Source organism: Gekko japonicus, unplaced genomic scaffold (assembly GCF_001447785.1).
Source record: "Gekko japonicus isolate JY-2015 unplaced genomic scaffold, Gekko_japonicus_V1.1 scaffold372, whole genome shotgun sequence".
Classification (NCBI taxonomy): domain Eukaryota; kingdom Metazoa; phylum Chordata; class Lepidosauria; order Squamata; family Gekkonidae; genus Gekko; species Gekko japonicus.
This window is the reverse complement of record NW_015175367.1, coordinates 976,973-989,791: the sequence shown is the minus strand read 5'-3', so window position 1 is coordinate 989,791 and position 12,819 is coordinate 976,973. Positions and strand designations below refer to the sequence as shown.

General features: G+C 43.4%; 1 protein-coding gene across 1 annotated transcript in view; it reads right to left on the bottom strand.

Moving 5' to 3' along the window:
* Positions 1-1,037: 1,037 nt before the first annotated feature.
* The window catches only part of CA13 (carbonic anhydrase XIII), an 18,013-nt gene continuing 6,231 nt past the window's right edge, over positions 1,038-12,819 (bottom strand). Inside the window, exons 3-7 of the mRNA XM_015425475.1 lie at positions 11,833-11,951; positions 8,582-8,677; positions 7,372-7,434; positions 5,747-5,902; positions 1,038-2,776 (exon numbers count right to left, since the gene is read on the bottom strand). Of these exons, the coding sequence (XP_015280961.1) occupies positions 2,663-2,776; positions 5,747-5,902; positions 7,372-7,434; positions 8,582-8,677; positions 11,833-11,951 (548 nt within the window). The 3' untranslated portion in view covers positions 1,038-2,662. The remainder of the gene's footprint in view (positions 2,777-5,746; positions 5,903-7,371; positions 7,435-8,581; positions 8,678-11,832; positions 11,952-12,819) is intronic.

Sequence of the window (12,819 nt, the reverse complement as noted above, 5' to 3'; positions counted from 1 at the left end):
TCATGACTTAAACTAGTCTAATTGTGTTAACAATTAGTTTTACAAAATTTCCTGCATGCTGAATATTACTTTGCTTGCAGTGACATCTACTGGTTAGCAGAGGCTAAAAGGAACATGCTGATTAAGCTACCAACTGGAAAGTTACCATTATTATCAGAATCTGTTTATTTTGCTTATCATATTGCATCTGTTTCTTTGTCATCAGTTCAGAATAATGCATGAGAATCAGCACATCTATACAAAAATACTCATATATTTGTTGCATTAGTTTAGGTGACTCACACAATTTGTATTTTCAAAATTAACAATAAACATTTTCTATGAAGGGTTATGGCCAGTATTTGACTCTTGAATATAGTTCTAATTTCCACTGTGTGCCAATAAAATATTTCCACTTTAATGGCCAGATTCTAATAGTTTTATGTACCTGCCTGCAATGCTGACATGTCAAGTTTTTGAAAATTGCAGCTGCTCGGCAATTGGTTCAGCTCAGCCAACAGAAATGACTTTCAAGGGAATTGGTTTTTGGTTACATGTGCCAAGGCCAATTTTGGCCCTGTTCATACGAGGCAGTTTGGGCCGGGAGTGGGCCGGATTGGAAGCGCAACGCGCTTCAAAAGTGAACCACCTACCTTCGGTGGTTCATCCGTTTGCTCCGCATCACACTGGCCGTGGGATCGGCGGCGCGCCTTGCCGCCGGCTCATCCCCGGCCCCCAGCTGAACTGCGCATGCGTGAGCACGCGCAGTTCAGCAGCCTCCCCCTCCCGATCCTCCCTTCCTCCCCGGCATGTGATCGTGCTGGGGAGCAATGGCGCGCGTTGCACGGGATCCATGGGATCCCGCCCGCGCGTCTCTTTTTTGATGCGGCTCTTTTCAGCTGCGCTTTGCCGGGTGTTTTCCCTGCCGTGTGGCAGGGGCCTTTGTTTCCATCTACTATGTATTTAAGAGCCAACAAACCACTGAAAAAAGAAATTCTCCAACCACACCCATAAGCCTTTTTTTTGGTCACACATCCAAAGCAAAACCATTCAGATCATTTGCTTTTATTGACTTTAATTCATAAATATAACATTACAGAATAAACTTTTTAAATTTATTGCTAATAAATTAGAACACAGCTCCCAACTCCTGCATTTCTAATATGAACACATCCATCAGCTCAACTTAAACCTTATTGCTTCCTCTTCTGAGGCAACAATTCTTAATCCTTCACAGCGCTTACAGGAAACATTTGGTCGCTGACACAGACAAAACTTAAAAAATAGATAAAATTCCATGTTAAAGGGAAAAACGGGTATTTGTGAGAGAGAAAAAAGGAAAATATGCCTCATCCAAACCATTGCCTCCATCACTCCATAATATCCCTGTGTCCGTCCTATGTACTCAGCAGAGCATAATAATTCTACCTCGCCAATTTCCAGTCAGGCCTATCCTACAAACCAGGTGGACATGTGGATGTCACCCCCTGTATCTCCTTGGTACATGTAACTGAAAAAGAAATCCCAAACACTATTCATCATTGAAATATAGCCTCCTCCCACTTCAATGACTGGCACTTACATGGAATGGGGAATAACTAACATAACAGTGCCATGACATAGGTATTTTTGTTTCCCGCTACATGTGAATGAGGAAATGCAGGGGAGATCTGTGTCAAAAGCCTCCACATATCTCCTATTTTGAGCCTCTGTTCTGTTACTGAAAATCTGAGAACAAATCTTGCTCACTGCCCAATTTCTGCCTGCAGAGTACAGTTGCAGCCACTGGAGGCTGCTGCGCCTTCAAGACTCTTTTTTCAAACTGTTCCGATAGCATTCCGAGGTGATGAAAGCAACAGATGAAGGTCCCCTGCAACTGAAGCAAAAAGGTAAAACTCCGAGGGCTTTTAACAATATCACCCATATTTAAAATACTCTAATACTTAGCTATAGACACTGGGAGATGTTTAGGAACAGCTTATTTACTTTTCCTCAGCGTCAAAGGGGAGATGCCTCAGGGGACCTGTGCCGAATGTTTAACCTGCAACTCCCACAGGTCTTTGGGAAAAGCCACGTGGACTCACAAGGAGTTCAAAGGGACTGAAAGGGATCACTTAACTCTGTCCTCCTAAACCATCTCCAATTGATTTTCAGCCAATCACACCATCCCCGAACGTTACAGTGCACTCAGGCAGGGTGGGAAAGCTCATTAAGGCTGCAGAACAGAAGAACACTGTCTCAAGTGCTGTAACTCTGAACAACTCCATTTTGCTCAAATGACTGTCTCTCGATCAATTACAATACAATAATATCTAGCTTTATTGTGTATAATTCAAACTCTGCTCTTTGTAATAAGTAATATGTGCCTGCCATAGCTCAACAGCAACAAAAAAGTACCTATTCATTAAAACGCCTGAGCTAAAATATTACTTATCTGTTTAAAATTATGGCACAATCCAGAATTTATAGCCCTGTTGGTTTCAGTGGGAAAATTAAGCACATGCTTAAATCACTGCCAGCAAAAATCAACAGGACTGACAATAATATTGGCTGGGTCATGTCCTAAATGATAAGGTTTCTTGAGCTTTAAAATCATTTACAAAGAAAAACACAAAACAACATAAGATAGCCTTCCTAAAGAATGCCCCAGTTGCTACGGATCATCTTTGCTTTTGCTCCTCCTTTAGTTTCTTCTCACTTCCCGGCCCCTTAAAGGCTGTGGGGGTCTAAAATTTTTCAGCATGCGGCAGGCCACTTCTCCATCACCAGTACAAAGGATGCTGCGGAATTTTGCCAGCTGTGGATGGAAACAAGTACTACTCAGCAGAAGGAAAGACAGAGCTAATGCCAAAACCCAGCCTGGAGTCCTGCCGATAGTTCCCCCTTCCCACCAAGGTATCATCCCAGTCTAGCGCTCTTTGCACTGCCATAGGTGCAAGGAGCTCCTGTGTGGGGGAGAATCTTGTTTAACTTCAGTGGGAGGACAGCACATCTGGAGAGAGTGCCTTGCATGAAGCTAATAAGGGAAAGCATCACACATGACAAAACCTCATTCGCGCATTACACGATGTAAAGGCAGTTCTGTCACTTTAGACCTCATTCCAGTTCAGAAGAGTTTTCTTTTTCAACCACATTTTGAAAATGTATAATGCTTTTACATACAGGGAACACACTAACATGCACAGTGACTAAACAAGCAACACTAATTCCTCTATTGTTTTCTATGATTCTATTAATCACGAGCAAAAAAGGTACACACTACAAAAAAAATCCATCCATAGAAGCAATTTTTCTCCAGGCCAGTAGGGCCGGGGATCCTGGAGGTCTTCTGTCATCTTCAGGGCATGGGACAGGGGTCACTGAGGGTGGGGTGAGGTATTTGTGAATTTCCTGCATTGTTCAGGGGGTTGGACTAGATGACCCTGGAGGTCCCTTCCAACTCTATGATTCTATAGTTCTAAGCCAGTTCCCAACATGTTATCATGTTTTAGAGCAATCAAGAAACAGAAGCCAGGGGGACAGACAAAGAGTCCAGAAACGAAGTCTAGTGACTCTGCTACCTCGGGAACGGAAGAGGATTCTGTGGCAGAAAAGGATGCAGGACCAGCCAGAGTGGTATACGATTTTAGAGACAGAAAGCCGAAGTAAAAGCAGAAGGACTTGGAAAATGGCCTTTTGAAGCGAAGAATAAGAAGATGATCAGAGACTTCTCTCATAACAACTAACAAAATAACATGTAAATAGCGAATTGTTATAAGCAAGAACTCTACAAGTATATTGTGATACTAAAACTAATTGTACTAACATTTTTACTAACAGTGAAAAGATAGGGTTGCCAAATCGACTTACGTCGCCGGTGGGGGATTCTGGGGTGGCTCCCGGAGCGCGCGCGCCGCATGCACGTCACAGGCAAGTGATGTCATGACGCCGGGCTGTGGCCCCGCCCCCAGCATGCCCAGCGTCATAACGTCACTTGCCTGTGACGTGCATGCGGGCGTGGGTTTTCCCCCGGGGCCCGATTCCGCGGGGACGGAAATCGGGCCTCCAAAGCGGGGGGAAATCCACCCCCCGGGGGGAATTGGCAGCCCTATGAAAAGATCTCCTCCTCTTGGGGGTTTAGTTTAGCGTGGCTTGCTTTCCTTTATCCTTAGTTGTAGTCCCTTCCCTAATACTTCTTTGTAGTTTTTGTAGTATTTGCAAAATTAAAAAAATTCCCTCCGGGGACTTATAAAAAAAAAAGAAATAGAAGCCAGGAAGAGGCCCACACAGATTTAATTTTTAATGCCTAGTCCATCAAGTGCAGGCCGCAAGGTTATCTCTGAATACATTCTTTTAATTTCTCACATGGTCACAAACAGGTATCATTCATTCTTGTGAGGAAAACTGACAAGTGCAGAGAAGGGGGACACCTGGCTTTGGACCCTGAGAAAAGGTGGGCCTGACTCTCACTGAACAGATTCACAGCATAGGCCTGTAGTGTCTTGGGATGGGATCAAACATATAAATGTCCTGAAGCAGACTACAATTTGTAAAAATGAGCCTGGGCTTTCAACCTCGTCCTAACAATTCCTTCTAAAACACTCTTGAATTTGAACCCACCAACTGTGCCTTAATTCCAAAAGTGCACACAGGCTCAAAAAAGTTGGGGACCCCAGGATTAGAGTATCAGACTAGGACCTGGGAGATCTGTTAGGACTCAGCATGCCTGGACTTTGGGGGGCACTGCATCACTCTAAGTGTGCATAGGTGTTGAATGAGATGCCTCTCTTTGTCTTCACCTGGGAGCTGCTCTCTGAGCCCTCTTGTCTATCACTCTGTCCTCTCACACTCTGCACACAGCCTTCCACTAGGGCTGCCAAGTGGGGGCGGGGGGCGGGTAACCCCCCGCTTTGGAGGCCCGATTTCCGACACCGCAGAACCGGCCCCCGGGGGAAACCCCACCCCTGCGTGCGCGTCACCAGGAAGTGACGTGGGCACGCCAGGCACAGGGCCACAGCCATACAAGGGAAAACTCTATGGTTTTCCCTTGTATGGCCGTGGCCCCGCCCCCAGCATGGCCTGGCGTCCTCCCGTCACTTCCGGGTGATTTGTGTGCGGTGCACGCTTTGCACGCGCACACACCAGACACCGGCCGGGAGCCCCCCACTCCCGACGAAGACGCACTTGGCAACCCTACCTTCCATGGAGACACATGTCTCTGCAGGCCTCTCCTGTAGGTGCGGTGCCCTCGTACTCCCACACATATGATGCCAGACAAGCTGGCCATTTGTGACAGGGAAAGTACTCTTTAGATTAGGCTTCTCTCTCTCTCCTTTCAACTGCAACCTGAATGTGAACTGGATCTACTTGAATAAAGGTAAGTTTACCCTTTTTTTGTAATATACTAATTTGGATATTTATTTACTGCAGTCAGTATCATGCTTCTATGACTGGGCAAAACTCTGCTATATTAACCAAATATCCCAATAAACTCCAGGTTAAAAAAAAAAACCCATCCCTCTGCCATGCAAGTTTGCTGGGTGATTTTGGGCCTGTCACACACTCGCCACCTAACCTAGCTCAGAGTTACTGCGAGGAAAAGATGGGTAGGTGAGCCTCGTATGCTGTCCTGTACTTCCTGAACTGCTGGATTTTTTAAAAGATGGTAGTGACTATATTCCCCTAATAATTATCTAAACATAGCAGATTGCATACTTTCTAATGACTGTCCTGTTCAAAAATAAAGATCTGCAGTATTGTTTGAGCAGGGAAAAGTAGTCAAATATACCTGTTCGGAGCAAATGTTTATAGGCTCTCTGAGAATGATCCAGATAACACTTTCAAGAAGAGGAGGAACAGTCAGAGAGCCAAGGTAAGTCCAGTAGTCCAGAGAGTGAGGGAGCAACCAGGAGGGGTCAAAGTTGGTGAATGTGCGCTGCTTACCCTAAAGCAAGGAAGACATACACTGATAAGACTCAATTTGCTTACTCTCTTATTGACACTGCCATCCACTCCTTTTTCCTGCTTTTAACCACTGTTTGAATGAAAATTATGAAAGGCTTCCTGCCAGATTTTTATGCAGGTTGTTTTTTAAAGTTACTCTTCCAATACCATGGGGCAGATAAAAGGTAGCCTTCTGCATCCTTTTTGTTATTTGTTAATGCCAGCATATTAACTGCTTTCACTTGCACTGGGAAGGGACCCCTGGAGAACAAAACCATTCAGATAGCAAATACCCTGTCTTTAGCTTACAGTTTCTCTCGTGAAGCGATAATGCTATTTATCATCCCCTGCACCCTTCTGGCGCTGAATGATCCTTTCCTTTTGGCGCCTATTCATTTTCAGTTGAACCAAGACATGCAAGGTAAGTGTGGTCATGAGAAGACAACACTGAGTATTTGGAGACAGCTGACCACAGCACCTTGGGAGGGGGAACTGAACTTGCACCTTGAACACCTTTATCTAGAGGACCCAAAGCAGTGTGGCTTTCTGGCACTGAATGATCCTTTCCTTTTGGTGCCTATTCATTTTCAGTTGAACCAAGACATGCAAGGTAAGTGTGGTCATGAGAAGACAACACTGAGTATTTGGAGACAGCTGACCACAGCACCTTGGGAGGGGGAACTGAACTTGCACCTTGAACACCTTTATCTAGAGGACCCAAAGCAGTGTGGCTGGTAATCAGAGACAAGGCTTTTTCAGTGGCTGTGGAAAGCCAGCACCTGGTCTGCTATCTTTTAGAAGCCAGTTGAAAATGTCAGTATTTGCCCAGGTTTCTTTTTGTATTGGTATGATTGGGAACAGCCCTTGTTAAGACTCTTTTAGGGCAGAAGTTGTTTTATGTGATCCCTTCTTGTTCCCCAAGGATCTTTAAACGAAGCACGGCAGCCCTCAAAAACTCAGCTGGGCTTCCCAAACCCTGTCCTCTGGATCCTGGGCTGGACATTATGGGGTCCCCAAAAGGGATACCTTGTGGAACTACTACTGCCATTTTACCTGTTATTTATTTTATTCCCTGCTCTTTTACTCCACTGTATCTATGCTGCGTTTCACCTGCTGTTTTTTATTTGCATTCATTTTGTAACTGATACTAATTTGAATGTAAGACACTTCAACTATAACATACAGAGAAGCAGCTCTACGTGTGCCCAATGTGAGTCCTATATGGCCATGAACTGAACACTGAACTGAACAATATTGACCTAAACAAACATCCCCATCTATTTGTTGCATGTAGAGCATGCCAAGGAAAGTGCACATTCATCTGCTTCCATCACGGGAATGAACAAGGAAGCACTTAAGGGTCAGTGAGGTTTCCAATTGCACCTCAGGGAAACCTACACCCTGGACTGGGCAGCAATCCACAATGAGAATGCTGGACACACACGTTAATGAAGATTAGAATGACCTTACCTTAACTTTAATCACATCCAAAAGGTCTGTGATTTTCTTCAGCTGTGAGTTACACTCACCCACCTGGAAAGATGAAGGATGTTAAATTACTGGCTTTGCTGAAGGTGACTTTTAATTTTAAAATTTTATTCCATTTATTCTTGAAACGTATTCACTGCTTTCTTGTCAAAATGCACTGTTTTTAATAATCACATAAAATGATAAATTTTAATGATAAATTTTAAAGCAACAGCTTTAAAATGACTGCAGCACAGAAGCTAAAAATAGTACAGTTTAAAAAATGTACATCTAGGAAACCATAAGGTCACTGAAAAATATACAAAGATACCATTAAATGCTGAATCTGCTTGCAAAGATTATTCCCTAATTGTGGTATTTTCACTGAGAGAGTCCTGCCTTGAGCAGATCTTACTTCAGAAGGCACACAAAGAAGTGCCAAGGAAATGCCTCCCAGGATGTTCTTGGCAAATGGAAGATGTGCTAGCCAGTTTTCTCCTCATTAAGAATAAGGGGGGAAATTTTCTTCCATATGCCACAGGAACTATAATAATCAGGAGGTATACTGAGGATTATTTTACCAGTTACCGGTAACTAAACAAGCAAGTACAGAAATATTTGCTAAATATTAATTAGCCTGTCCCTTAACACACTTCAATCCCCCCCCCCTATCACCGAACCAATGAAGAATAGCTATGTAGGACATAACTACCCAATATGCCTCACATGTATCAGGTCATGGGTACATGACTGGGATTCACAGTCAGATGTACATTGGGGGAATTCACCTTTAAAAATGCTCATTTGCTCAATGCTGTGAGGGTGAGGGAAACAGTTTTTGGTTTCTCTCCCACCCTGCTTTTGTCAGCTGAAAGAGTGGTGGAGGAGGCTTTCCTCCCCTTTTCTCTGTCTGTATATGTCCTTCCTAGGGCACATGGAGCCAGAGGAAATGGGAGAAAAGCCCCACCATCCTTTCCACTAGTGAAAACAGGGTGAGAGGGAAACCAGAAGTTCCTTCTCCTCCGTTGCAGCACTCCCTCAGTGCTGAGTGAACAAGCACTTTTTAAAGTGAATCCCTCTGGTATATGTCTAACTGCAAGACTGATCTAGCACCTGTAACCCAACACATGTTCTGCATATCATGCAGTTACGCACTCAGAGCTTCCTACATTTGCTGTAAATTTTCAGAAACTGAAGGAACAATCGTTCTTACCTTTAAGAAAACAGCCATGACTGCTAATCCATCTGGCTGGCGAGCAGCCTCAACAAAAGTGGAGTATTTTTCTGCATTCCAATGGACCACATGAAGCTGAAAAGAAAGATCACAAGGACTATCAATCATCACTGTACTGAAGATAAACAGCCCTCTGTAACACATAATGAGGCGTATTTGGGGCCAGTTTAACTTCTGTTTACATGCAGCTCAAAGCCATCTTGACGTATGAAGTCCTTTGGAAGCGCCATGCACGTTGGTCCAAAGTTCTGAAGATCCATTCTAGACAGTCCTAGTACTGGCCATGTTGAAATGGTATCTGGCATAATGCTTATCCCTCCCACTAGGTCATGGCCCACCCCCTTTTCCCCCTTGATAGGAATCCTCAGATATACACGCTGGATTGAGGGCTTATGTCCTTGCAGGAAGGCTGCTATGTTAGGGTAAAATATTATTATGAGTTCTGACTGCTCAGTTCACTAAACCACTCTGCATTCTAATACTTAAGATGTCCACACTCAAACTGACTTTTAAATTTTTTATTAATATTGCAAAGAGGAAACCAATGCTTTTGGTAGGAATGGCTTTTATTGCAGATTAATGGAAAACAACAAACAAGAAAGGACACGAATAAAATAAGCCACACTTCCTCCTCTCTGTCATTCTGCTAAATGACAGAGCTCTGAAACATTGTGGGGCAGGCCCATTCCCAATGGCTTGTGGCTTCTCTTTTAAAGGATGTATGTATCTTGTCTTACCACCACTTCGGCACCACAGCTTGTTGGAGAAATCTTTTAAGGCCTGTTTCTTTTGTGCATCATCATCATCGGCACTCCTGTACCACAGCCTGTTGGAGAGACCTGGGTCCAGTGGATAAGGTGTCCCAGCCTAATGGGACCTTGGATCCAATGGTCTGTTGAGATCATCTGCCAGGGGAACCACGTTGTTTTCTTTGACAGCAGAGTAGCTCTTTCTTCTTGCATGTGCCAATTTGGCAGAGGTGCATTGTTGAGTCAAAGAGCCTTTTTCTTCATGGAACTAAGAACTAAAAACTTCTACCTATCCACTGATCCTTCGGAAGGTTCTCCCTCTATATACGCTGTGGTGAGCCTCACGTTCCCTCAATGCTTAGGATCCTTTTTCCAAAATCAGAATGGTTTCTAGTGGGTCCTTGAAGATGTTTATAACCAGCAGTGGGAAACCTTTTTAAACTGACTAGAAATTCCTTGACATTTTCTCCTTCCATTTGGTTTCTTAGATGTACCTTATACTTTCCAGCTAAAAAATATGTTTGGAAAACACTGCTTTCTAAGCACCTCTTATTAATTCGTTTTATTCCATCTCACCTGGTTCCTGTGGAAAACATAAGTCTTTAAACACTGCAAATGTCATTTGCCCCCAAACTAATTTTCCCCCATTGGTTTTAGTCATTCCCCCCCCCCACTTTTCTCCGTTTTACTAAGGAAAGTACTTTTCTGTCAGTCTTCAGTGCTTGCATTCAAGTTGCAATCAACCATTTCAAAATCACTTTTTTCCACATGATAATATCATCATGTTTCATCATATCAGTTAACTGAAAGCCACTTACATTTGTAAGGGTGGAAATCAACATGCTCTAGTGCAGGGTTGGCCAAACTTGCTTAACGTAACAGCCACAAAGAATAAATGTCAGATGTTTGAGAGCCGCAAGACATGAACAAATATTACACATACGTTTTTATTGAAAAGTATGCAAATTTGCTTTTTATTAACATTAAATTGAACGGTGTGAAAGAGCCGCACGAGGCTCCCAAGCTGCAATTTGGCCACCCCTGCTATAGTGGCATCTGAAATTTTAAATTGTGGGGTTTGCAAACGGCATTAGAATTTTGACATTCTCTTTCAATATAGAAACAATATTGGAAAAAAAATGTCAAAAAGAGTAAGAATACCAACAAAAATCCCAGTCTAGAGAATTCTTAGGCTATGGAAGCTTGAATACACGCCTGAAGCTTCCCTGTTGGTAAGTGCTTCCTCTTTCATTTTAATGAAAAAAAGGCCTATTTGGGCACACACAGAGCAGCCAACACACAGCTCAGATCAGCATGCAGTCTGGGTCTTGGCACACATCTCTACAAATAGATCAATATACATCCAAAATAAATTGCTTTCCCCCCTGCAGGGCGTTTTTATTGGGGGGGGCTCTCTCCACCTGTAGCACATGAACTGTACAATTATATAAAGAGCAAGATCTAGTCCACTGCAGGTGCAATGCCTACACCCTGAAGATTCTCATAGGATCATCTGGTCCTTGTTTTCTTCCTTTCATTCACCTATATGCAGCAGGTAGGTTAAAGGATCATTACAACGAGTGGAATGTCTGTGTGTAACTCCCACATCTCCATTGAGATATGGATACAGAAGTCTTACACAGTTCTCCCCTTCCCGCTAACAGGCGCTTGCACTGCCAGCATGCATGCATGTTAATTTCTACAGGTGGTTAGGAGAAAAGGAGGAAAACAATCTCTATGGAGCCCCTACATGCTATTTTCACAGTGGACTGGATCATGCCCATATAGTCTTACAGCCTAAGTTCTTCATAAGAATACTTGTTACATTTCCCCCACATACGATACTGCTTTAGAACAAAATACATTCTTAAATATTAAACCTGGTATTTCATGTGGCATTCAGCACTGAACTAAAAATACAAAATAACTGTCCAGTTCAGGGTAACTACACACTGAATGGAAGAAATTTCCTCTGTTTCCTACATGTCCATGAACTGAATACTGGAACACAGAAGGAAGATGGCTATCCAGACATGCATGGCCATTTATACCAGGAAATCACAGCCAAGTGTGGCTTCCCATGCGTTTTTGGTCATATGTCTTCCTTCAAACATTACAGTGAACATTACATGACATGTGGCAAAGATATCTGTTGCATGATGTAGCCCTCAATGGACAGTGTAATTGCGAGATGCTTAATGGTGCAATTCACAAAAATAAAAAGTCAAAATGGTAACATAGCTGAGAATGCCACATAATCTACATACCTAATTTTCCAGAAATAGTCAAATTCTAGGATTAAGTAATCAGATTGACACACTTTGCAATGCTAGTGAGTCAAAATGAGATTTATATTGCAAATGAAAAATAACTTGGTGCTGACATCCCTTTGATAGTTTTTAAATGGGACTGTCCAATAGTGGGTTCAGGAAAGCAAAATGAATCATAACTACTTCTATACAGTTCAGTGCAATGCTTTACCTCTGCTGCGAATTTTGTTCCGTCCACTGCATGCTCAGAGCCAATGTCATCACTGGGCCCCCAGTGGAAATGAATCTGCCGCAGCCTATAGTTTCCAATGAGTGGACCCCCACTCAGCACTGTAAACATAAAATGTAAAGTGGCACTGTTAGAAAGTTGGGAACATTTATTTGAGTGTTTCCTTATATTTTATGAAACACAAATATGTTGCAATTCAAGGCAAAAAACCCCACCCCAACTGAGCAAACTTATTCAGTTCTATACTCATTCCATACCAAGACATACCAGTGCAAACAGTAATGGCTGGAGTGTCAATTGTTTTATTTCACATTGCTTGTTAAAAAGCAAAACAAGAAGTGCTGTTCAAAATAAGATGATGCCCAGAATGATCATCATTGCCACCAAGATTTCCTTTAGTTTAGAAATGAAAGGTAACCAAGTGGGAGTGGTTGATACTTGGTGTATGGAGTTGATACTTGATGTAGGATTAGTAGAACCAGGGCTATTTTTAGGCAGTAATGCACAGGAACGGTGTTCTGGCTGGCTTCAGAGTTGTCCATGCCCACTACAGCCAAAACCTCTGCGTGCGTGGCTACAGAGGGAAGGCCTGGTGAGCGACCACCACCCCCCGGCAACTCCGAGGTGGATGGGCCAGAGGGGACCCTGGAAGGATCGGGGAGGTGTTTAAATGCCTTCCTTTCCCTTCAAAGGGGGGGGGCTTGCCCAGGCAAACCAAGGGAATGCATGGGGGGGTGGCCTAATATGCTAATGAGTTTCTGCTATTGGGTGTGGCCTGTTATGCTAATGAGTTCCTGCTGGGCTTTTTCTACAAAAAGAGCCCTGAGTGGAACACAGATATGTTCCACGAACGGTGGTGTTTTCCCCTACTCTGAGTAGCCTTTCCCTGAAGCAGAAGGCTCGGTTTGTTGCTGCCAGACAGAGCAATGAATCCTGAGCTAAACAGAACCATGACCACTATGAATCGGC